The sequence below is a fragment of the Camellia sinensis genome, chromosome 6, assembly GCF_055761805.1.
Source record: "Camellia sinensis isolate YWXY chromosome 6, ASM5576180v1, whole genome shotgun sequence".
NCBI lineage: Eukaryota > Viridiplantae > Streptophyta > Magnoliopsida > Ericales > Theaceae > Camellia > Camellia sinensis.
In genome coordinates, this window is record NC_138966.1 from 67,992,673 (window position 1) to 68,019,543 (window position 26,871).

The 26,871-nt window shown below is 49.8% G+C and overlaps 1 protein-coding gene across 1 annotated transcript; it reads left to right on the forward strand.

The window, feature by feature from the left end:
- Positions 1-1,218: 1,218 nt before the first annotated feature.
- LOC145793344 (uncharacterized) lies at positions 1,219-4,579 on the forward strand. Its single transcript, XM_082876151.1, has 3 exons — positions 1,219-1,939; positions 2,014-2,426; positions 3,596-4,579. Exons 1-3 carry the CDS (start codon positions 1,219-1,221, stop codon positions 4,577-4,579), a joined length of 2,118 nt encoding a protein of 705 aa, XP_082732277.1.
- The last annotated feature ends 22,292 nt before the right edge of the window (positions 4,580-26,871 follow it).

A 26,871-nucleotide genomic window follows, 5' to 3' on the forward strand; every position in this document is an offset into this window, starting at 1 on the left:
ACTTGAGAATTGAACACTTAGGTGATTTAGAAATCCTTAAAAAAAAAATAAATGCTACTTACCCAAAAAAAAATCCTTAAATGAGGTGCTTATGTTCAACTATTGTCGTTAAGCCAAAATTACTCAGTAAATTCTTTTTCTTAGACGCTAAGCAAGAATAGTTTGACTTAACGTTAGCCACTTAAGATAATGAAACAATTAGTTTCCTTATCTAATTAGTTTCTAGAACAAAAGAGAGAAGGACGGAAAAGGACGGAGAGCGTTTGGGAGAAACATTCTTCTTGACAGGTACAAGAGAAAGTTAGAGAAAAGAGAGAGAAATAGGAACAAAATCAAAGGGAATTCAAATTCATCCTTTTCGACTTGAGAATTGAAGACTTAGGTGATTCAGAAAAAATTAAATGAGGTTCTTAAGTTAAATTAATATCGATAAGCTACAATTACTCAGCACACTCTCCTTCCAAGATGCTAAGTAAGATTAGTTTGAGTTAAACTAGGCCACTTAAGCTAAAGAAACGATTAGTTTCCCGTGCTAATTAGTTCCTAGAACAAAACAAGGAAGGATGGAGAACAACAGAGTGAGTTAGAGACGTACTTTGTTCTTAAGAGCTAGAAGAGAATTCACATGGGCTAATAAAAGGAATGAGGGAGCTTTCATAGCTACCAAGATTGACAGAGTCCTGGTAAATGAGGCCTGGCTGGACAAGTTTCCTGAGTCTACGGCTACTTTTCTCCCGGCTGGTATTTCTGATCATTCATCTGTTGTGGTCAACATCAGTGTCAACAGTAGCTCCTTTATGAAACCTTTCAAATACTTTGATTTCTGGTCTCAACACCCAGATTTTCTTAGCACTGTTTCAAATACTTGGTTTCAGTATATTCGTGGTGTCCCTATGTTCAGAATTTGTCAGAAGCTGAGACAACTTAAAGTCAGTCTTAAGCTTTTAAATAAAAAAGATTTTAGTGATATTTCCACTCGTGTCCTTATCTGTAAGGCTAGTTTGGATCTTGCTCAAATTAAGCTTGATAAGGATCCTTTGAACTGTGGGCTACAAGCTGAGGAGAGAGAGAGAGGAGTTGAAAAAATACATTGAGCTTAGTAAGCTGGAAGAGTGCCTTGCTCTTCAAAAATCCAGAGTCCAATGGCTTGGTCTAGGGGATAGGAATAGCAGTTTCTTTTTTAGGTCTGTGAAGAGTAATATTAATAGAGGTAAAATCATGAGTGTGGTTATGGAGGATGGTACTAGATCTACCAAGAGTACTGATATCCATGATACTTTTGTCCAGTTTTATACCAAGATGTTTGGTACCCCTATCTTGGGGGAGTATAACGGTCTTGAGCGCATCAAATCGCTGGTGAATAAAAAGGTTTCCAATTCTCAATCGGCTCTTTTGGCTAAACCTATTTCGGATGTTGAAATCAAGGAGGTTTTTTGGTCTCTCAAAGCCAATAAAGTTCCTGGCCCTAATGGGTATTCAGCTGGTTTCTTCAAAAGCTCGTGGGATATTGTTGGGAAGGAGGTTACTCTTGCCATTAAGTCTTTTTTTGACTCTGGTAAACTCCTCTCGGAGATAAATAGCACCATCATTGCTATTATTCCTAAAATTCCTAATCCTATGAATGTTGGTGACTATAGACCTATTTCTTGCTGCAACACCATCTACAAATGCATTGCCAAGATTATAGCTAACAGAGTCAAATTGGTGCTTCCTGATCTGATTGACCCTGTGCAGTCTGCTTTTGTCCAGGGTAGAAGAATCTCAGACAACATCTTTTTGTCCCAGAAGATTATGAGAGGTTACCACCGGAGTTCCAAAACTCCGAAGTGTGCTATGAAAGTGGACATTATGAAAGCCTACGATACTGTGAGATGGGATTTTATTATTGATATCCTCACTGCTATGGGCTTTCCTCCTTGCATGATGGTAGTTTTCATGGGTACTTTCCTCCTTGTATGACTAGTCCTTCTTTCTCCATTTGCATTAATGGTAGTTTTCATGGGTACTTTAAAGGGGCTAGGGGGCTTAGACAAGGAGACCCTATGTCCCCTTATCTATTTGTGTTGGCTATGGAGATTTTGGCTAGAATTCTTGCTGAAAAATCTAGGAACCCTCTTTTTAAGTTCCATTGGAGATGTGAGAAGACAAAAATTGTTAATTTGTGTTTTGCTGATGACCTTATGATCTTCTGCAGAGGGGATCCGGGGGCTGTTAATCTCATCATGCAAGGTTTGGAGGAATTCAGGAAATTGTCCGGTCTTACTCCTAATCCTAATAAGAGTAATATTTATTTCTCCGGGTGTAGCAGTGAGCTTAAAGCTAATATTTTGCATATTGCCAAATTCACTGAGGGCTCCCTCCCTGTGAAATACTTGGGTGTGCCTTTGATCACCACTAAGCTTAAAGCTTCTGATTGCCAAACCCTGGTTGATAGTAACCTACTTTTATTTTATTTGAATGTGTATGGACTATGAGTGTTTTGCTTGGTTGTCACTCCTTTTGGCCTAACCGTGTGGGCTGTACATGGTTTAGCATGAGTGTCTTTCTTTCCTGTTATTTTAACTCATTACGGTTGGACATTATAAATGGTCTGCTGTGTTTAATTCCTTTTGGCCTATCCGTGCGGGATGTGCACGGCATTTCTGGTTTGTTGTTTTGTGGGTTTCGTACTGTGGACTTTGGTATGCCTGGTTGCTGTGCTTGGTATTCTCTCGACAGGTTCCTCTTTTGCATAGGACCAATATCTGTGGATAGCATCCTAGGTTCTCTGATAAATGGGACAGCCACAGGTTGGACTTCTGTTTCTTTGCTTACTGTGACCGCTGGAAATGTCCAGAATGGGAGGAACCTTTTGCTTCTTATTTATTTGACTATTTGGTTGTCAAAGCCTGATGAATGCTTGTTTATTTTTAGGTCTTATGCTTTAACTGCGGGATGTGCATGTTTAAGCTGGTCTGTTTGGTCCCGAACCTGTCTGATTGTGTTCATCTTTCCCATATGTTTATTATGGGACACATGAACATTTTTGTATGTTCGGGTCTGTGTCGGCGTTGATCTAGGTTTTTTTTTTTGTTTTTTTTGTTTTTTCGTTTTGTTGTTTTTGTTTTGTTTTTGGTTAGGGCCTGGGGCATGCCCCTTGTAAATGTGTAATCTTCTTGTTTTTATTTATGTCCTACTTACCCAAAAAAAAAAAAAAAAAAAAAAGGATGACTAATAGGATTAAAAGCTGGACCAATAAATAGCTATCTTATGCTGAAAGAGCCCAACTCATCCAGTCTGTTCTTTTCTCGATGCAAGTTTATTGGTCTTCTATTTTTATTCTCCCTAAGAGGGTTATCCACGACATTGAAAATCTTCTCAGATCTTTTCTTTGGTCTGGGACGGAGCTGAAAAAACATAGTGCTAAAATTGCTTGGAAGAATATTTGCAAAAAAAAAATGAGGGTGGGCTTGGTTTTAAGGATATGGAGGTTTGGAATAAAGCGGCTATAGCCAAACATGTTTGGTATTTGTTTTCTGGTGGGGAATGTTCTATGTGGTGTCAATGGGTCAAGTCCTACTTACTTAAGGTTAAGAGTTTTTGGGGTATTAAGTAGCCCAGTGATCCTTCCTGGGTTTGGAGGAAACTTTTGTCGCTTAGGGATTTAATTTTCCCTATTATCAAATTCAAACTTGGTAATGGTGAAAATGTGTTCCTCTGGCATGATAACTGGCACCCCTTTGGTTCGCTTTGGCTTTGGTATGGTCCTAGGATTTTGTATGATACCAACCTTCCTGACAGTTCTAAGGTTAGTTCAATTATTTCAAATGATTCTTGGAATTGGCCTTTTCCTAACTCTTGGGAGATACATGAATGGATTGCTGCCACTCCTCCTTCTCTTAAACCTTCCCTTGACTCCCCTGATATACCTGTGTGGAGTTTGACTGCTGATGGTTCTTTTTCTATTCACTCTACTTGGGAATGTTGGAGGGACAAGGGCCCAAAGGTTACTTGGTCTAAACTCATTTGGGGTCCTCCTGTTATCCCTAGGGTTAGTTTCATTGTGTGGCTGGCTATCCATGAGAGGTTAAACACTGGAGATAGGCTCCAAATCTTTGGTCTTCTAACTAGTCCTAGCTGCCCTTTATGTCTTGCTCCTGAGGAGAACCACTCCCATCTATTTTTTGGGTGTATATACTCCTCTAGGATTTGGGCTGCTATCCAAGCTAAGTGTAATTCCCATTGGCCTTCTTTGCCCTGGTTGGAAATTGTTGAGTTTGCTACTAAATCCATCAATGGCAATTCTCTGAAAATTGTGATTTTGAAACTATCTTTTCTCTGCACTATCTACCACATTTGGATGGAGAGAAATAGTAGAATCTTTAGTAAGGCTTTCAAACCTGAAGAGGTTGTCACTAACTGTATCATCCAAATGGTTAGGGGTAGACTCCTTGCTATGGAAAATGTGAAAGCTTCTGCAGGTGACAATTGGTATTTGGTGCAATGGAACTTGCCTTCTAAAATCCTGTTGCAGTCCCAATCTGCTGCAGTTGAAAGGAATTTGAGTGGTGTGAGTTTACCTACATTGAGGGTTGAGTGATGGTGAGGAGATATGGAGGGTTTTGTCTAACAAAGGGTGCTGTCTTGCAGATGGTTTGTTCTCAGATTCTATCAGCTATTATGGATCCCAAATTTTTACAAAATCTGGAGCCTATGAAGGGAGGGTTGAGTGATGTGAGCCAGTATAGATGCTACTATAAATGTGGGTTGAGTGGGGGGAGGAAGTACATATATTTTAGCCTAACATTTACTATATGTTATATATATTTTGTGCAGGTTAATGGAATTCTCAAGTACATTGTTCAGCTGGCTGGAATGAGAGAGCACGAGATATGTGGGCCGAGTGACGGGAGATCTTACATTGAGTGGAGAGCTCTCCTTTCTTGTGGGTCGAGTGAGGGGAGTTCCTATACTGAGTGCTTGTTGTTTCTTCTTCTTTATGACTCGATATATTGTTATGGAAATTCCTTTCTATCATATGTTGAACAGGTATATGCTACGGTTTGGAGGGATGTTGGTTGGTTCTTGTGTAGATGCAGTTGGCCTTTTGAAGAGTGTGTTTGTAACGAAGTGATGGCAGCTCCAAGCGCCTTGCTGTGTTACATGAAAGAGGAAAATAGCTGTCTTCTTTATTGTGTGTACATAGTTCTTTTATTTAATTTTGCCTACCCCTACGGGCTGTGTAGGTGGTTTTTTTTTGTGCAGTTTATGATGCTATATTTTTGTCATTCCTATAAGGAATTTGTAAAGGGCTTGGTTGGGATTTGCCGTAAGGCTCATGGTCGTCTTCTTTTGTGTATGCTTCAGGTTTTAGGAACCTACTCCTACGGGTTGTGTAGGAAGGATCCTAGAAGGCTCTACACGTTTGCTCTGTATGGACATAGGCTGGCTGCTTTCTATTGTACAAGATCCCTATCTATTACTGGATATGGTTTTTGTACAATAAGTTGGCTTATTTCCACCCTTTGATCCTTGTTTTGTATGTAGCTTCGTTTCTTGTGGTCTAGTTGTTTTTAGGGCCTGGGGCATGCCCCTTGTATTCGTGTAATTTCTTTGTCTTTTATATATTTTCTTATTCACCCAAAAAAAAAAAAAGAATCTAGAGAAAAGTAAGAGAAATAGGAATGAAATTAAAGTGAATTCAAATTCCACCTTTTGGACTCGAGACTCGAACACTTAGGTGATTTAGAAAAACTTAAATGAGGTGCTTAAGTTAAACCAATATCGTCAAGTTACAATTACTCAGTAAATTCTCTTTCTTAGAGGCTAAGCGAGATTGGTTTGGGTTAAACTTGGCCACCTAAGCAAATGAAACAATTAGTTGCCAAAGCTAATTAGTTCCTAGAACAAAAGAGAGAAGGACGGAGAGAGTTAGAGAGAAACTTTCTTCTTCAGAGCTAGAAGAGAGAAAGATAGAGAAATGGGAACAAAATCGGGGTGAATCCAAATTCATCGTTTTGGACGTGAAAATTGAACACTTAGGTGATTTGGAAAAACCTAAATGAGGTGCATGAGTTAAACTAATATCGTAAAGCTACAATTACTCAGTAAATTTTCTTTCTTTGAGGCTAAACGAGATTAATATGAGTTAATCGTGGCCACTTAAGCTAATGAGACAATTAGTTGCCTGAGCTCATCAGTTCATAGAGTAAGAGAGAGAATCACAACTGGTCAAACAAAGTCTCCGGACTCGGAGCCCCCTTTGGAGCATGACACCTTAGGGCCGATTAAAGTCTCCGGATTTGAAGCGCCCTTCGTGAATATCACGATTGGCCAAACAAAGTCCCCGGATTCGGAGACCCCTTTGGTGCATGACACCTTAGGACTGAACAAAGTTTCCAGATTCGGAGCCCCCTTTGGTGCATGACATCTTAAGGACGAACAAAATCTCCGTATTCAGAGCCCCCTTTGGTGCATAACACCTTAGGGCCGATTAAAGTCTCCGGATTCGGAGCGCACATCGTGGATATAACGATTGGCCAAACAAAGTCTCTGGATTCGGAGCCCCCTTTGGTGGATGACACCTTAGGGCCGAACAAAGTCTCCGGATTCGGAGCGCCCTTTGGTGCATGACACCTTGGGGTCAATTAAAGTCTGCGATTTCAGAGCGCCGTTCGTGGATATCGCGATTGGCCAAACAAAGTTTACGGATTCGGAGTCCCCTTCGGTGCATGACACCTTCGGGCCGAACAAAGTCTCCGGATTCGGAGCCCCCTTTGGCGCATGACACCTTAGGGCCGAACAAAGTCTTCGGATTCGGAGCCCCTTTGGTGCATGACACCTTAGGGCCGATTAATGTCTCCGGATTCGGAGCGCCCGTCGTGGATATCACGATTGGCCAAACAAAGTCTCTCGATCCGATGCCCCTTTGGTGCATGACACCTTAGGGTCGAACAAAGTCTCCGGATTCGGTGCCCACTTTGGTGCATGACACCTTAGGGCCGATTAAAGTCTCCGGATTCGGAGCGCCCTTCGTGGATATCACGATTGGCCAAACAAGGTCTCCGGATTCGGAGCCCCCTTTGGTGCATGACACCTTAGGGCCGAACAAAGTCTCCGGATTCAGAGGCCCCTTTGGTGCACGACACCTTAGGGCCGATTAAAGTCTCCGGATTCGGAGCGCCCTCCGTGGATATCACGATTGGCCAAACAAAGTCACTGGATTCAGAGCCCCCTTTGGTGCATGACACCTTAGGGCCGAACAAAGTCTCCGGTTTCAGAGCCCCCTTTGGTGCATGACACCTTAGGGCCGATTGAAGTCTCCGGATTCAGAGCGCCCTTCGTGGATATCACGATTGGCAAAACAAAGTCCCCGGATTAGGAGCCCCCTTTGGTACATGACACCTTAGGGCCAAACAAAGTCTCCGGATTTGAAGCCCCCTTTGGTGCATGACACCTTAGGGCCGAACAAAGTCTCCGGATTCAGAGCCCCTTTGGTGCATGACACCTTAGGGCCGATTAAAGTCTCCGGATTCAGAGCGCCCTTCGTGCATATCGCCATTGGCCAAACAAAGTCTGCGGATTCGGAGTCCCCTTTGGTGCATGATACCTTAGGGACGAACAAGGTCTCCAGATTCGGAGCCCCCTTTGGTGCATGACACCTTAGGGTCGATTGAAGTCTCCGAATTCGGAGCGCCCTTCGTGGATATCACGATTGGCCAAACAAAGTCTCCGGATTCGGAGCCCACTTTGGTGCATGACACCTTAGGGCCAAACAAAGTCTCCAGATTTGGAGCCCGTTTTGTTGCATGACACCTTAGGGCCGAACAAAGTCTCCGGATTCAGAGCCCCTTTGGTGCATGACACCTTTGGGCCGATTAAAGTCTCCGGATTCAGAGCGCCCTTCGTGGATATCGCGATTGGCCAAACAAAGTCTCCGAATTCGGAGCCCACTTTGGTGCATGATACATTAGGGACGAACAAAGTCTACGGATTCGGAGCCCCCTTTGGTGCATGACACCTTAGGGGCGATTAAAGTCTCCGAATTCGGAGCGCCCTTCGTGGATATCACGATTGGCCAAACAAAGTCTCCGGACTCGGAGCCCCCTTTGGTGCATGACACCTTAGGGCCGATTAAAGTCTCCGGATTCGAAGCGCCCTTCGTGGATATCATGATTGGCCAAACAAAGTCTCCGGATTCGGAGCCCACTTTGGTGCATGACACCGTTTGGCCGAACAAAGTCTCTGGATTCGGAACACACTTTGTGGATATAACGATTGGCAAAACGAAGTCTCCGGATTTGGAACCCCCTTTGGTGCATGACACCGTAGGGCCGAACAAAGTCTCCAGATTCAGAGCCCCCTTTGGTGCAAGACACCTTAGGTCCGATTAAAGTCTCCGGATTCGGAGCGCCCTTCATGGATATCACGATTGGCCAAACAAAGTCTCCGGATTCGGAGCCCCCTTTGGTACATGACACCTAAGGGCCAAACAAAGTCTCCGGATTTGGAGCCCCCTTTAGTGCATGACACCTTAGGGACGAACAAAATCTCCGGATTCAGAGCCCCCTTTGGTGCACGACACCTTAGGGCTGATTAAAGTCTCCGGATTCGGAGCGCCCTTCGTGGATATCACGATTGGCCTAACAAAGTCTCCAAACTCGGAGCCCCCTTTGGTGCATGACACCTTAGGGCCAATTAAAGTCTCCGGATTCGAAGCGCCCATCGTTGATATCATGATTGGCCAAACAAAGTCTCCGGATTCGGAGCCCCCTTTGGTGGATGACACCTTAGGGCCGAACAAAGTTTCCAGATTCGGAGCCCCCTTTGGTGCATGACATCTTAGGGCCGATTAAAATCTCCGGATTCGGAGCGCCCTTCGTGGATATCACGATTGGCCAAACAAAGTCTCCGGATTCGGAGACCCCTTTGGTGCATGACACTTTAAGGCCGAACAAAGTTTCCAAATTCGGAGCCCCCTTTGGTGCTTGACATCTTAGGGCCGATTAAAATCCCCGGATTCGGAGCGCCCTTCGTGGATATCACGATTGGCCAAACAAAGTCTCCGGATTCGGAGCCCCATTGGTGCATGACACCTTAGGGCCAAACAAAGTCTCCGGATTTGGATCCCCCTTTGGTGCATGACACCATAGGGCCGAACAAAGTCTCAGGATTCAGAGCCCCCTTTGGTGCATGACACCTTAGGGCCGATTAAAGTCTCCGAATTCAGCGCGCCGTTCATGGATATCACGATTGGCCAAACAAAGTCTCCGGATTCGGAGCCCCCTTTGGTGCATGATAACTTAGGGACGAACAAAGTCTCCGAATTCGGAGCGCCCTTCGTGGATATCACGATTGGCCAAACAAAGTCTCCGGATTCGGAGCCCCCTTTGGTGCATGACACCTTAGGGCCGATTAAAGTCTCCGGATTCGAAGCGCCCTTCGTGGATATCACAATTGGCCAAACAAAGTCTCCCGATTCGGAGCCCCATTTGGTACATGAGACCTTAGGGCCAAACAAGGTCTCCGGATTTGGAGCCCCCTTTGGTGCACGACACCTTAGGGCCGAAGAAAGTCTCTAGATTCGGAGCCCCCTTTGGTGCCTGACACCTTAGGGCCGATTAAAGTCTCCGGATTCGAAGCGCCCTTCGTAGATATCACGATGGGAAAAACAAAGTCTCCGGATTCGGAGCCCGCATTAGTGCATGACACCTTAGGGCCGAACAAAGTTTCTGGATTCAGAGCCCCCTTTGGTCCATGACACCTTAGGGCGGAACAAAGTTTCCGGATTCAGAGCCCCCTTTGGTGCATGACATCTTAGGGCCGATTAAAATCTCCGGATTCGGAGCGCCCTTCGTGGATATCACAATTGGCCAAACATAGTCTCCATATTCGAAGCCCCCTTTGGTGCATGACACCTTATGGCGAACAAAGTCTCCAGATTCGGATCGCACTTTGTGGATATAACGGTTGGCCAAACAGTCTCCGGATTCGGAGCCCCCTTTGGTGCATGACACCTTAGGGCCGAACAAAGTCTCCAGATTTGGAGCCCCTTTTGGCGCATGACACCTTTGGGCCGATTAAAGTCTCCGGATTCGGAGCGCCCTTCGTGGATATCACGTTTGCCAAACAAAGTCTCCAGATTCGGAGTCCCCTTTGGTGCATGACACCTTTGGGCCGAACAAAGTCTCTGAATTCAGAGCTCCCTTTGGTGCATGACACCATAGGGCCGATTAAAGTCTCCGGATTCGGAGCGCCCTTCGTGGATATCACGATTGGGCAAACAAAGTCTCCGGATTCGGAGCCCCCTTTGGTGCATGACCCCTTAGGGATGAACAAAGTCTCCGGATTCGGAGCCCCTTCGGGGCATGACACCTTAGGGCCGATTAAAGTCTCCGGATTCGAAGCCTCCTTCGTGGATATCACGATTGGCCAAACAAAGTCTCTGCATTCGGAGCCCCCTTTGGTGCATGAAACCTTAGGGATGAACAAAGTCTCCGAATTCGGAGCCCCCTTTGGTGCATGACACCTTAGGGCCGATTAAGGTCTCTGGATTCGGAGCGTCCTTCGTGGATATCACGATTGGCCAAACAAAGTCTCCGGATTTGCAGCCCCCTTTGGTACATTAAACCTTAGGGCCGAACAAAGTCTCTGGATTCAGAGCCCCCTTTGGTGCATGACACTTTAGGGCTGAACAAAGTCTCTGGATTCGGAGCCCCCTTTGGTGTAAGACACCTTAGGGCCGATTAATGTCTCCGGATTCGGAGCGCCCTTCGTGCATATCGTGATTGGCCAAACAAAGTCTTCGGATTCGAAGCCCCCTTTGGGGCATGACACCTTAGGGCCGAACAAAGACACCGGATTCGGAGCCCCCTTTGGTGCATGATACCTTAGGGTCGAACAAAGTCTCCGGATTCAGGGCCCCCTTTGGTGCATGACACCTTAGGGCCGATTAAAGTCTCCGGATTCGGAGCGCCCTTCATGGATATCACGATTGGCCAAACAAAGTCTCTGGATTCGAAGCCCCCTTTGGTGCATGACACCTTAGGGATGAACAAAGTCTCCGAATTCAGAGCCCCCTATGGTGCATGACACCTTAGGGCCTATTAAAGTCTCCGGATTCGGAGCAACCTTCTTGGATATCACGATTGGCCAAACAAAGTCTCCGGATTTGGAGCACCCTTTGGTACATGACACCTTAGGGCCGAACAAAGTCTCCGGATTCGCAGCCCCCTTTGGTGCATGACACCTTAGGGCTGAACAAAGTCTCCGGATTCGGAGCCCCCTTTGGTGCATGACACCTTGGGGCCGATTAAAGTCTCTGGATTTGGAGAGCCCCTCGTGCATATCATGATTGGCCAAAATAGTCTCCGGATTCGGAGCCCGCTTTGGGGCAAGACACTTTAGGGCCTAACAAAGACAGCGGATTCGGAGCCCCCTTTGGTGCATTACACCTTAGGGCCGAACAAAGTCTCCGGATTCGGAGCCTCCTTTGGTACATGACACCTTAGGGCCGAACAAAGTCTCCGGATTCGGAGCCCCCTTTGGTGCATGACACTTTAAGGCCGAATTAAGTCTCCGGATTCAGAGCGCCCTTCGTGGATATCACGATTGGCCAAATAAAGTCTCTGGATTCGGAGCCCCCTTTGGTGCATGACACCTTAGGGCCGATTAAAATCTCCGGATTCGGAGCGCCCGTCGTGGATATCACGATTGGCCAAATAAAGTCTCCGGATTCGGAGCCCCCTTTGGTGCATGACACCTTAGGGCCGAACAAAGTCTCCGGATTCGGAGCCCCTTTTAGTGCATGACACCTTAGGGCCGTTTAATGTCTCCGGATTCGGAGCGCACTTAGTGGATACAACGATTGGCCAAACAAAGTCTCCGGATTCGGAGCCCCCTTTGGTGCATGACACCTTAGGCCCGAACAGCGTCTCCGGATTCGGAGTGCCCTTTGGTGTATGACACCCTAGGGCCGATTAAAGTCTCCGGATTCCGAGCGCCCTTCGTGGATATCACGATTGGCCAAACAAAGTCTCCGGATTCGGAGTCCCCTTTGGTGCATGACACCTTCGGGCCGAACAAAGTCTCCGGATTCAGAGTCCCCTTTGGTGCATGACACCTTAGGGCCGATTAAAGTCTCCGGATTCAGAGCGCCCTTCGTGGATATCACGATTGGCCAAACGAAGTCTCCGGATTCAGAGCCCCTTTTGATGCATGACACCTTAGGGCCGGACAAAGTTTTCGGATTCAGAGGCCCCTTTGGTACATGACACCTTAGGACAGAATAAAGTCTCCGGATTCGGTGCGCCCTTCGTGGATATCACGAATGGCCAAACAAAGTCTCCGGATTTGGAGCCCCCTTTGGTACATGACACCTTATGACCGAACAAAGTCTCCGGATTCGATGCCCCCTTTGGTGCATGACACCTTAGGGCTGAACAAAGTCCCCGGATTCGGAGCCCCCTTAGGTACATGACACCTTAGGGCCGATTAAAGTCTCCGGATTTGGAGAGCCCTTCGTGGATATCATGATTGGCCATAAAAGTCTCCGGATTCGGAGCTCGCTTTGGGGCAACACACCTTAGGGCCTAACAAAGACAGCGGATTCGGAGCCCCCATTGGTGCATTACACCTTAGGGCCGAACAAAGTCTCCGGATTCGAAACCTCCTTTGGTACATGACACCTTAGTGCCGAACAAAGTTTCCGGATTCGGAGCCCCCTTTGGTGCATGACACCTTAAGGCCGATTTAAGTCTCCGGATTCAGAGCGCCCTTTGTGGATATCACAATTGGCCAAATAAAGTCTCTGGATTCGGAGCCCCCTTTGGTCCATGACACCTTAGGGCCGATTAAAATCTCCAGATTCGGAGCGCCCGTCGTGCATATCACGATTGGCCAAATAAAGTCTCCGGATTCGGAGCCCCCTTTGGTGCATGACACCTTAGGGCTGAACAAAGTCTCCGGATTCGGAGCCCCTTTTAGTTCATGACACCTTAGGGCCGTTTAATGTCTCCGTATTCGGAGCGCACTTAGTGGATACAACGATTGGCCAAACAAAGTCTCCGGATTCGGAGCCCCCTTTGGTGCATGACACCTTAGGGCCGAACAAAGTCCCCGGATTCAGAGGCCCCTTTGGTGTATGACACCTTAGGGCCGATTAAAATCTCCGGATTCGGAGCGCCCTTCGTGGATATCACGATTGGCCAAACGAAGTCTCTGGATTCGGAGCCCCCTTTCGTGCATGACACCTTAGGGCCGAACAAAGTCTCCGGATTCAGAGCCCCCTTTGGTGCATGACACCTTAGGGCCGATTAAAGTCTCCGGATTTGGAGCGCCCTTCGTGGATATCACGATTGGCCAAGCAAAGTCTCCAGATTCAGAGCCCCCTTTCGTGCATGAGACCTTAGGGACGAACAAAGTCTTCGGATTCGGAGCCCCCTTTGGTGCATGACACCTTAGGGCCGATTAAAGTCTCCGGATTCGGAGCGCCCTACATGGATATCACGATTGGCCAAACAAAGTCACCGGACTCGGAGCCCCCTTTGGTGCATGACGCCATAGGGCCGATTAAAGTCTCCGGATTCGAAGCACCCTTCGTGGATATCACGATTGGCCAAACAAAGTCTCCGGATTCGGAGCCCCCTTTGGTGCATGACACTTAGGGCCGACCAAAGTCTCCGAATTCGGAGCCCCCTTTTAGTGCATGACACCTTACGGCCGATTAAAGTCTCCGGTTTCGGAGTGCCCTTCGTGGATATCACGATTGGCCAAAAAAAGTCTCTGGATTCGGATTCCCCTTTGGTGCATGACACCTTAGGGCCGAACAAAGTCTCCGAATTCAGAGCCCCGTTTGGTGCATGACACCTTAGGGCCGATTAAAGTCTCCGGATTCGGAGCGCCTTTGTGGATGTCATGATTGGCCAAACAAAGTCCCCGGATACGGAGCCCCCTTTGGTACATGACACCTTAGGGCAAAACAAAGTCTCCGTATTCGAAGCCCCCTTTGGTGCATGACACCTTAGGGCCGAACAAAGTCCCCGGATTCAGAGCCCCCTTTGGTGCATGACACCTTCGGGTCGATTAAAGTTTCCGAATTCGGAGCGCCTTCGTGGATATCACGATTGGCCAAACAAAGTCTCCAAATTCGGAGCCCCCTTTTGGGCATGACACCATAGGGCCGAACAAAGTCTCCGGATTCAGAGCCCACTTTGGTGCATGACACCTTAGGGCCGAACAAAGTCTCCGGATTCGGAGCCCCCTTTGGTGCATGACACCTTAGGGACGATTAAAGTCTCCAGATTCGGAGCGGCCTTCATGGATATCACGATTGGCCAAATGAAGTCAATGGATTCGGAGCACCATTTGGTGCATGGCGCCCTTCGTGGATATCATGATTGGCCAAACAAAGTCTCCGGATTCGGGCCCCCTTTGGTGCATGACACCTTAGGGCCGAACAAAGTCTCCGGACTCAGAGGCCCCTTTGGTGTATGACACCTTAGGGCCGATTAAAATCTTCGGATTCGGAGCGCCCTTCGTAGATATCACGATTGGCCAAGCAAAGTCTCTGGATTCGGAGCCCCCTTTCGTGCATGACACCTTAGGGCCGAACAAAGTCTCCGGATTCAGAGCCCCCTTTGGTGCATGACACCTTAGGGCCGATTAAAGTCTCCGATTCGGAGCGCCCTTCGTGGGCCAAGCAAAGTCTCCGGATTCGGAGCCCCCTTTGGTGCATGACACCTTAGGACCGATTAAAGTCTCCGGATTCGGAGCGCCCTTCGTGGATATCACGATTGGCCAAACAAAGTCTCCGGACTCGGAGCCCCCATTGGTGCATGACACCATAGGGCCGATTAAAGTCTCCGGATACGAAGCGCCCTTCGTGGATATCACGATTGGCCAAACAAAGTCTCCGGACTCGGAGCCCCCTTTGGTGCATGACACCATAGGGCCGATTAAAGTCTCCGGATTCGAAGCGCCCTTCGTGGATATCACGATTGGCCAAACAAAGTCTTCGGATTCGGAGCCCCCTTTGGTGCATGACACCTTAGGGCCAAACAAAGTCTCCGAATTCGGAGCCCCCTTTGGTGCATGGCATCATAGGGCCGATTAAAGTCTCCGGATTCGGAGCCCCCTTTGGTGCATGACACCTTTGGGCCGAACAAAGTCTCCGGATTCGGCGCCCCCTTTGGTGCATGACACCTTTGGTCCGATTAAAGTCTCCGGATTCGAAGCGCACTATGTGGATATAACGCTTGGCCAAACAAAGTCTCCGGATTCGGTGCCCCCTTTGATGCATGACACCTTAGGGCCGAAGAAAGTCTCTGGATTCGGAGCCCCCTTTGGTGCATGATACCTTAGGGCCGATTAAGGTCTACGGATTCGGAGCGCTCTTCGTGCATATCACGATTGGCCAAACAAAGTCTCCGGATTTGGAGCCCCTTTTGTACATGACACCTTAGGGCCAAACAAAGTTTCCGGATTCGGAGCCCCCTTTGGTGCATGACACCATAGGGCAGATTAAAGTCTCCGGATTCAGAGCGCCCTACGTGGATGTCACGAATGGCCAAACAAAGGCTTCGGATTCGTAGCCGCCTTTGGTGCATGACACCTTAGGGCAGAACAAAGTCTTCGGATTCGGAGCCCCTTTTGGTGCATGACACCTTAGGGCCGATTAAAGTGTCCGGATTCGGAGAGCCCGTCGTGGATATCACGATTGGCCAAACTAAGTTTTCAGATTCGGAGCCCCCTTTGGTGCATGACACCTTAGGGCCGAACAAAGTCTCCCGATTCAGAGCCCCCTTTGGTGCATGACACCTTAGGGCCGAAAAAAGTCTCCGGATTCGGAGCCCCTTTTGGTGCATGACACCTTAGGGCTGATTAAAGTCTCCTGATTCGGAGCGGCCTTCGTGGATATCACGATTGGCCAAACAAAGTCTCTGGATTCGGAGCCCCTTTGGTGCATGACACCTTTGGGCTGAACAAAGTCTCCGAATTCGGACGCCCCTTTGGTGCATGACACCTTAGGGCCGGTTAAAGTCTCCGGATTCGGAGCGCCCTTCGTGGATATCACGATTAGCCAAGCAAAGTCTCCGGATTCGGAGCCCTCTTTGGTGCATGACACCTTAGGGCGGAACAAAGTCTCCGGATTCGGAGCCCCCTTTGGTGCATGACACCTTAGGGCCGAACAAAGTCTCCGGATTCGGAGCCCCCTTTGGTGCATGACACCTTAGGTCCGATTAACGTCTCCGGATTCGGAGCGCACTTCATGGATATAACGCTTGGCCAAACAAAGTCTCCGGATTCGGAGCCCCCTTTGATGCATGACACCTTAGGGCCGAAGAAAGTCTCTGGATTCGGAGCCCCCTTTGGTGCATGACACCTTAGGGCCGATTAAAGTCTACGGATTCGGAGCACTCTTCGTGGATATCACGATTGGCCAAACAAAGTCTCTGGATTTGGAGCCCCCTTTGGTACATGACACCTCAGGGCCAAACAAAGTCTCCGGATTCGGAGCCCCCTTTGGTGCATGACACCATAGGGCAGATTAAAGTCTCCGGATTCAGAGCGCCCTACGTGGATGTCACGATTAGCCAAACAAAGGCTTCGGATTCGGAGCCGCCTTTGGTGCATGACACCTTAGCGCAGAACAAAGTCTCCGAATTCGGTGCCCCCTTTGATGCATGACACCTTAGGGCCGATTAAAGTCTCCGGATTCGGAGAGCCCGTCGTGGATATCACGATTGGCCAAACTAAGTCTTCGGATTGGGAACCCCCTTTGGTGCATGACACCTTAGGGCCAAACAAAGTCTCCGGATTCAGAGGCCCCTTTGGTGCATGACACCTTAGGGCCGATCAAAGTCTCCGGATTCAGAGCCCCTTCTGGTGCATGACACCTTAGGGCCGATTAAAGTCTCCGGATTCGGTGCGCCTTTCGTGGATATCACGATTGGCCAAACAAAGTCTCTGGATTCGGAGCCCCTTTGGTGCATGACACCTTAGGGCTAAACAAAGTCTCCGGATTCGGACGCCCCTTTGGTGCATGACACCTTAGGGCCGATTAAAGTGTCCGGATTCGGAGCGCCCTTCGTGGATATCACGATTGGCGAAGCAAAGTCTTCGGATTCGGAGCCCCCCTTTGGTGCATGACACATTAGGGACGAACAAAGTCTCCGGACTCGGAGCCCCCTTTTGGTGCATGACACCTTAGGGCCGAACAAAGTCTCCGGATTCGGAGCCCCCTTTGGTGCATGACACCTTAGGTCCGATTAACGTCTCCGGATTCGGAGCGCACTTCGTGGATATAACGCTTGGCCAAACAAAGTCTCCGGATTCGGAGCCCCCTTTGATGCATGACATCTTAGGGCCGAAGAAAGTCTCTGGATTCGGAGCCACCTTTGGTGCATGACACCTTACGGTCGATTAAAGTCTACGGATTCGGAGCGCTCTTCGTGGATATCACGATTGGCCGAACAAAGTCTCCGGATTTTGAGCCCCCTTTGGTACATGAGACCTCAGGGCCAAACAAAGTCTCCGGATTCGGAGCCCCCTTTGGTGCATTACACCATAGGGCAGATTAAAGTCTCCGGATTCAGAGCGCCCTACGTGGATGTCACGATTGGCCAAACGAAGGCTTCGGATACGGAGCCGCCTTTGGTGCATGACACCTTAGGGCAGAACAAAGTCTCCGGATTCGGTGCCCCCTTTGATGCATGACACCTTAGGGCCGATTAAAGTCTCCGGATTTGGAGAGCCCGTCGTGGATATCACGATTGGCCAAACTAAGTCTTCGGATTCGAAACCCCCCTTTGGTGCATGACACCTTAGGGCCAAACAAAGTCTCCGGATTCAGAGCTCCCTTTGGTGCATGACACCTTAGGGCCGAACAAAGTCTCCGGATTCGGAGCTCCTTTTGGTGCATGACACCTTAGGGCCGATTAAAGTCTCCGGATTCGGAGCACCCTTCGTGAATATCACGATTGGCCAAACAACATCTCCGGATTCGCAGCCCCCTTTGTTTCATGACAGCTTAGGGCCGAGCAAAATCTCCGGATTCAGAGCCCCTTTTTAGTGCATGACACCTTACGGCCGATTAAAGTCTCCAGATTCGGAGCGCCCTTCGTGGATATCACGATCGGCCAAAAAAAGTCACTGGATTCGGAGCCCCCTTTGGTGCATGACACCTTAGGGCCAAACAAAGTCTCCGAATTCAGAGCCCCCTTTGGTGCATGACACCTTAGGGCCGATTAAAGTCTCCGGATTCGGAGCGCCCTTTGTGGATATCACGATTGGCCTAAAAAAGTCCCCGGATTCGGAGCACCCTTTGGTACATGACACCTTAGGGCCAAACAAAGTCCCCGGATTCGGAGCCCCCTTTGGTGCATGACACCTTACGGCCGAACAAAGTCTCCAGATTCAGTGCCCCCTTTGGTGCATGACACCTTAGGGCCGATTAAAGTCTCCGGATTCGGAACGCCATTCGTGGATATCACGATTGGCCAAACAAAGTCTCCAGATTCGGAGCCCCCCTTGTGGCTTGACACCTTAGGGCCGAACAAAATCTCTGGATTCGGAGCCCTCTTTGATGCATGACAGCTTATGGCCGAACAAAGTCTCCGAATTCGGAGCCCCCATTGGTACATGACCCCTTAGGGACGATTAAAGTCTCCAGATTCGGAGCGCCCTTCGTGGATATCACGATTGGCCAAACGAAGTCTCTGGATTCAGAGCACCCTTTGGTGCATGACACCTTAGGGCCGAACAAAGTCTCCGGATTCGGACCGCCCTTTGGTGCATGAGACCTTAGGGTTGATTAAAGTCTCCGGATTCGGAGCGCCCTTCGTGGATATCACGATTGGCCAAACAAAGTCTCCGGATTCGGAGCCCCCTTTGGTGCATGACACCTTAGGAGGGCCGATGAAAGTCTCCGGATTCGGAGCACCCTTCGTCGATATCACGATTGGCCAAACAAATTCTCTGGACTCGGAGCCCCCTTTGGTGCATGACACCATAGGGCCGAATAAGTCTCCGTATTCGAAGCGCGCTTCGTGGATATCACGATTGGCCAAACAAAGTCTCCGGATTCGGCGCCCCCTTTGGTGCATGACACCTTAGGGACGAACAAAGTCTCCGGATTCGGAGCCCCCTTTGGTGCATGACATTTTAGGGCCGATTAAAGTCTCCGGATTCAGAGCACCCTTCGTTGATATCACGATTGACCAAACAAAGTCTCCGGAATCGAAGCCCCCTTTGGTGCATTACACCTTAGGGCCGAACAAAGTCTCCGGATTCGGAGCCCCCATTGGTGCACTACACCTCAGGGCCGATTAAAGTCTCTGAATTCGGAGCGCCCATCGTGGTTATCATGATTGGCCAAACAAAGTTTCCGGATTCGGAGCCCCCATTGGTACATGAGACCTCAGGGCCGAACAAAGTCTCGGGATTTAGAGCCCCCTTTGGTGCATGACACCTCAGGGCCGAACAAAGTCTCCGGATTCAGAGCCCCCTTTGGTGCATGACACCTTTGGGCCGATTAAAGTCTCCGGATTCAGAGCGCCCTTCGTGGATATCACGATTGGCCAAACAAAGTCTCCGGATTCGGAGCCCCCTTTTGTGCATGACACCTTAGGGACGAACAAAGTCTTCGGATTCGGAGCCCCCTTTGGTGCATGACACCTTACGGCCGATTAAAGTTTCCGGATTCAGAGTGCCCTTCGTGGATATCGCGATCGGCCAAACAAAGTCTCCGGATTTGGAGTCCCTTTTGGTGCATGATACCTTAGGGACGGAGAAAGTCTCCAGATTCGGAGCCCCCATTGGTGCATGTCACTTAGGGCCGATTAAAGTCTCCGAATTCGGAGCGCCCTTCGTGGATATCATGATTGGCCAAACAAAGTCTCCGGATTTGGAGCCCCCTTTGGTACATGAGACCTTAGGGCCAAGCAAAGTCTCTGGATTTAGAGCCCCCTTTGGTGCATGACACCTTATGGCCGAACAAAGTCTCCGGATTCAGAGCCCCCTTTGGTGCATTACACCTTAGGGCCGATTAAAGTCTCCGGATTCAATGCGCCCATCGTGGATATCACGACTGGCCAAACAAAGTCTTCGGATTCGGAGCCCACTTTGGTGCATGACACCTTTGGGCCGATTAAAGTCTCCGGATTCGGAGCGCTCTTCGTGGATATCACGAATGGCCAAACAAAGTCTCCGGACTCGGAGCCCCCTTTGGTGCATGACACCTTAGGGCCGATTAAAGTCTCCGGATTCGAAGCGCCCTTCGTGGATATCACGATTGAACAAACAAAGTCTCCAGATTCGGAGCCCCCTTTGGTGCGTGACACCTTAGGGCCGAACAAACTTTCCAGATTCAGAGCCCCCTTTCGTGCATGGCATCTTAGCGCCGAATAAAATCTCCGGATTCGGAGCGCCCTTCGTGGATATCACGATTGGCCAAACAAAGTCTTCGGATTCGGAGCCCCCTTTGGTGCATGACAACTTAGGGCCAAACAAAGTCTCCGAATTCGGAGCGCACTTCGTGGATATAACGATTGGCCAAACAAAGTCTCCGGATTCGGAGTCCCCTTTGGTGCATGATACCTTAGGGCCGGATAAAGTCTCCAGATTCGGAGCCCCCTTTGGTGCATGACACCTTAGGAGCGATTAAAGTCTCCGGATTCGGAGCGCACTACGTGGATATAACGATTGGCCAAACAAAGTCACCGGATTCGGAGACCCCTTTGGTGCATGACACGTTAGGGCCGAATAAAGTCTCCGGATTCGGAGCCCCCTTTGGTGCATGACACCTTAGGGCCGATTAAAGTCTCCGGATTCGGAGCGCCCTTCGGGGATATCACGATTGGCCAAAGAAAGTCTCTGGATTCGGAGCCCCCTTTGGTCCATGACACCTTAGGGCCGAACAAAGTCTCCGGATTCAGAGGCCCCTTTGGTGTATGACACCTTAGGGCCGATTGAAATCTCCGGATTCAGAGCGCTCTTCGTGGATATCACAATTGGCCAAACAAAGTCTCTGGATTCGGATCCCCCTTTGGTGCATGACACCGTTGGGCCGAACAAAGTCTCCGGATTCAGAGCCCCCTTTGGTGCATGACACCTTAGGGCCGATTAAAGTCTCCGGATTCAGAGCGCCCTTCGTGGATATCATGATTGGCCAAGCAAAGTCTCCGGATTCGGAGCCCCCTTTGGTGCATGACACCTTAGGGACGAACAAAGTCTCCCGATTCGGAGCCCTCTTTGGTGCATGACACCTTAGGGCCAATTAAAGTCTCCGAATTCGGTGCGCCGTTCGTGGATATCACGGTTGGCCAAACAAAGTTTCTGGATTCGGAACCCCTTTGGTGCATGACACCTTAGGGACGAACAAAGTCTTCGGATTCGGAGCCCCCTTTGGTGCAAGACACATTTGGGCGGATTAAAGTGTCCGGATTCGATGCCCCGTTCGTGGATATCACGATAGGCCAAACAAAGTCTTCAGACTCGGAGCCCCCTTTGGTGCATGACACCTTAGGGCCGAACAAAGTTTCCAGATTCGGAGCCCCCTTTGGTGCATGCCATCTTAGGGCCGATTAAAATCTCCGGATTCGGAGCGCCCTTCGAGGATATCACCATTGGCCAAAAAAAGTCTCCGGATTCGGAGCCCTCCTTGGTGCATGACACCTCAGGGCCGAACAAAATCTCCGGATTCGGAGCCCTCTTTGGTGCATGACACCTTAGGGCCGATTAAAGTCTCCGGATTCGGAGCGCACTTCGTGGATATAACGATTGGCCAAACAAAGTCTCCGGATTCGGAGCCCCCTTTGGTGCATGACACCTTAGGGCCGATTAAAGTCTCCGGATTCGGAGCGCCCTTCGGGGATATCACCATTGGCCAAACAAAGTCTCCAGATTCGGAGCCCCCTTTGGTGCATGACACCTTAGGGCCGAACAAAGTCTCCGGATTCAGAGGCCCCATTGGTGTATGACACCTTAGGGCCGATTAAAATCTCCGGATTCGGGGCGCTCTTCGTGGATATCACCATTGGCCAAACAAAGTCTCCAGATTCGGAGCCCCCTTTGGTGCATGACACCTTAGGGCCGAACAAAGTCTCTGGATTCAGAGGCCCCTTTGGTGTATGACTCCTTAGGGCCGATTAAAATCTCCGGATTCGGTGCGCTCTTCGTGGATATCACGATTGGCCAAACAAAGTTTCTGGATTCGGAGCCCCCTTTGGTGCATGACACCGTAGGGCCGAACAAAGTCTCCGGATTCAGAGCTCCCTTTGGTGCATGACACCTTAGGGCCGATTAAAGTCCCCAGATTCGGAGCGCCCTTCATGGATATCACGATTGGTCAAGCAAAGTCTCCGGATTCGGAGCCCCCTTTGGTGCATGACACTTTAGGGACGAACAAAGTCTCCGGATTCGCAGCCCCCTTTGGTGCATGACACCTTAGGGCCGATTAAAGTCTCCGGAATCGGAGAGCCCTTCGTGGATATCACGATTGGCCAAACCAAGTCTCCGGACTCGGAGCCCCCTTTGGTGCATGACACCATAGGGCCGATTAAAGTTTCCGGATTCGAAGCGCCCTTCGTGGATATCACGATTGGCCAGACAAAGTCTCCGGATTCGGAGCCCCCTTTGGTGCATGACACCTTAGGGCCGAATAAAGTCTCCGGATTCAGAGGCCCCTTTGGTGTATGACACCTTAGGGCCGATTAAAGCCTCCAGATTCGGAGCGCCCTTCTTGGATATCACGATTGGCCAAACAAAGTCTCCGGACTCGGAGCCCCCTTTGGTTCATGACACCGTAGGGCCGAACAAAGTCTCCGTATTCAGAGCCCCTTTTGGTGCATGACACCATAGGGCCGATTAAAGTCTCTGGATTCGGAGCGCCTTCGTGGATATCACGATTGGCCAAGCAAAGTCTACGGATTCGGAGCCGCCGTTGGTGCATGACATCTTAGGGACGAACAAAGTCTTCGGATTCAGCGCCCCCTTTCGTGCATGACACCTTAGGGCCGAACAAAGTTTCCAGATTCGGAGCCCCCTTTGGTGCATAACATCTTAGGGCCGATTAAAATCTCTGGATTCGGAGCGCACTTCGTGGATATCACAATTTGCCAAACAAAGTCTCCGGATTCGGAGCCCCCTTTGGGGCATGACACCATAGGCCCGAACAAAGTCTCCAGATTCGGAGCGCACTTCGTGGATATGACGATTGGCCAAACAAAGTCTCTGGATTCGGAGCCCCTTTTGGTGCATGACACCTTAGGGCCGAACAAAGTTTCGCGATTCAGAGCCCCGTCTGGTGCATGACATCTTAGGGCCGATTAAAGTCTCCGGATTCGGAGCGCCCTTTGTGGATATCGCGATTGGCCAAACAAAGTCTCCGGATTCGGAGCCCCCATTGGTGCATGATACCTTAGGGCCGAACAAAGTCTCCGGATTCGGAGCCCCCTTTGGTGCATGACACCTTAGGGCCGATTAAAGTCTCCGGATTCGGAGCGCCCTTCGTGGATATCATGATTGGCCAAACAAAGTCTCTTGATTCGAAGCCCCTTTGGTGCATGACAACTTAGGGCCGAACAAAGTCTCTGGATTCGAAGCCCCCTTTGGTTCATGACACCTTCGGGCCGATTAAAGTTTCCGGATTCGGTCCGCCCTTCGTGGATATGACGATTGGCCAAACAAGGTCTCCGGATTCGGAGCCCCCTTCGGTGCATGAAACCTTAGGGCCGAACAAAGTCTCCGGATTCAGAGGCCCCTTTGGTGCATGACACCTTTGGGCCGATTAAAGTCTCTGGATTCGGAGCGTCGTTCGTGGATATCACAATTGGCCAAACAAAGTCACTGTATTCGGAGCCCCCTTTGGTGCATGACACCTTAGGGCCGAACAAAGTCTCCAGATTCAGAGCCCCCTTTGGTGCATGACACCTTAGGGCCGATTTAAGTCTCCGGATTCGGAGCGCCCTTCGTGGATAACACGATTGGCCAAACAAAGTCTCCGGATTCGGAGCCCCCTTTGGTACATGACACCTTAGGGCCAAACAAAGTCTCCGGATTTGGAGCCCCCTTTGGTGCATGACACCTTAGGGCCGAACAAAGTCTCCGGATTCAGAGCCCCCTTTGGTGCATGACACCTTAGGGCCGATTAAAGTCACCGGATTCAGAGCGCCCTTCGTGGATGTGACGATTGGCCAAACAAGGTCTCCGGATTCGGAGCCCCCTTCGGTGCATGAAAACTTAGGGCCGAACAAAGTCTCCGGATTCAGAGTCCCCTTTGGTGCATGACACCTTAGGGCCGATTAAAGTCTCCGGATTCGGACCGTCGTTCGTGGATATCACAATTGGCCAAACAAAGTCACTGTATTCGGAGCCCCCTTTGGTGCATGACACCTTAGGGCCGAAAAAGTCTCCAGATTCAAAGCCCCCTTTGGTTCATGACACCTTAGGGCCGATTTAAGTCTCCGGATTCGGAGCGCCCTTCGTGGATATCACGATTGGCCAAACAAAGTCTCCGGATTCGGAGCCCCCTTTGGTACATGACACCTTAGGGCCAAACAAAGTCTCCGGAATGGGAGCCCCCTTTGGTGCATGACACCTTAGGGCCGAACAAAGTCTCCGGATTCAGAGCCCCCTTTGGTGCATGACACCTTAGGGCCGATTAAAGTCACCGGATTCAGAGCGGCCTTCGTGGATATCGCGATTGCCCAAACAAAGTCTGCGGATTCGGAGCCCCCTTTGTTGCATGATACCTTAGGAACGAACAATGTCTCCGGATTCGGAGCCCCCTTTGGTGCATGACACCTTAAGGTCGATTGAAGTCTCCGAATACGGAGCGCCCTTCGTGGATATCACGATTGGCCAAACAAAGTCTCCGGATTTGGAGGCCCCCTTGGTGCATGACACTTTGGGTCCCGATTAAAGTCTCCGGATTCGAAGCGCCTTTCGTGGATATCACGATTGGCCAAACAAAGTCTCCGGATTCGGAGCCTCCTTTGGTACATGAGACCCTAGGGCCAAGCAAAGTCTCCGGATTTTGAGCCCCCTTTGGGGCATGACACCACAGGGCCGAACAAAGTCTCCGGATTCAGAGCCCCCTTTGGTGCATTACACCTTAGGGCCGGTTAAAGTCTTCAGATTCGGGGCGCCCTTCGTGGATATCACAATTTGCCAAACATAGTCTCCGGATTCGGAGCCCCCTTTGGTGCATGACACCTTAGGGACGAACAAAATCTCCAGATTCGAAGCCCCCTATCGTGCATGACACCTTAGGGCCGATTAAAGTCTCCGGATTCGGAGCGCACTTCGTGGATATAACCATTGGCCAAACAAAGTCTCCGGATTCAGAGTGCCCTTTGGTGCATGACACCTTAGGGCCGAAGAAAGTCTCCGGATTCGGAGCGCCCTTTTGCGCATGACACCTTAGGGCCGAGTAAACTCTGCGAATTCGAAGCGACTCTCCGGATTCGGAGCGCCCTTCGTGGATATCACGATTGGCCAAACAAAGTCTCTGGATTCGAAGCCCCTTTGAATCTTTAGGGCGGAACAAAGTCTTTGCGCATGACACTTTAGGGCGGAACAAAGTCTCCCGATTCGGAGCCCACTTTGGTGCATGACACCTTAGGGCTGATTAAAGTCTCCGGATTCGAAGCGCCCTTCGTGGATATCACGATTGGCAAAAAGAAGTCTCCGGATTCGAAGCCCCCTTTGGTACATGAGACCTTAGGGCCGAGCAAAGTCTCCGGATTTGGAGCCCCCTTTGGTGCATGACACCTTAGGGCCGAACAAAGTCTCCGGATTCAGAGCCCCCTTTGGTGCATGACAGCTTAGGGCCGATTAAGTCTCCGGATTCAGAGTGCCCTTCGTGGATATCACGATTGGCCAAACAAAGTCTCCGGATTCGGAGCCCCCTTTGGTGCATGACACCTTAGGGCTGATGAAAGTCTTCGGATTCGAAGCGCGCTTCGTGGATTTCACGATTGGCCAAACAAAGTCTCCGGATTTGGAGCCTCCTTTGGTACATGAGACCTTAGGGTCAAACAAAATCTCCGGATTTGGAGCCCCATTTGGTGCATGACACCTTAGGGCTAAACAAAGTCTCCGGATTCAGAGCCCCCTTTGGTGCATGACAGCTTAGGGCCGATTAAAGTCTTCGGATTCGGAACGCCCTTCGTGGATATCACTATCGGCCAAACAAAGTCTCCGGATTCGGAGCCCCCTTTGGTGCATGACACCTTAGGGACAAACAAAATCTCCGGATTCCGAGCCCCCTTTGGTGCATGACACCTTAGGGCCGATTAAAGTCTCCGGATTCGGAGCGCCCTTCGTGGATATCACGATTGGCCTAACAAAGTCTCCGGACTTGGAGCCCCCTTTGGTGCATGACACCTTAGGGCCGATTAAAGTCTCCGGATTCGAAGCGCCCATCGTGAATATCACGATTGGCCAAACAAAGTCTCCGGTTTCGGAGCCCCCTTAGGTGCATGACAGCTTAGGGCCGAACAAAGTTTCCAGATTCGGAGCCCCCTTTGGTGCATGAAATCTTAGGGCCGATTAAAATCTCCGGATTCGGAGCGCCCTTCGTGGATTTCACGATTGGCCAAACAAAGTCTCCGGATTCGGAGCCCCCTTTGGTGAATGACACCTTACGGCCGAACAAAGTTTCCAGATTCGGAGCCCCCTTTGGTGCATGACACCTTAGGGCCGATTAAAGTCTCTGGATTCGGAGCGCCCTTCGTGGATATCACGATTGGCCAAACAAGGTCTCCGGATTCGGAGCCCCCTTTGGTGCATGACACCTTAGGGCCGAACAAAGTCTCCGTATTCAGAGGCCCCTTTGGTGCATGACACCTTAGGGCCGATTAAAGTCTCCGGATTCGGAGCGTCGTTCGTGGA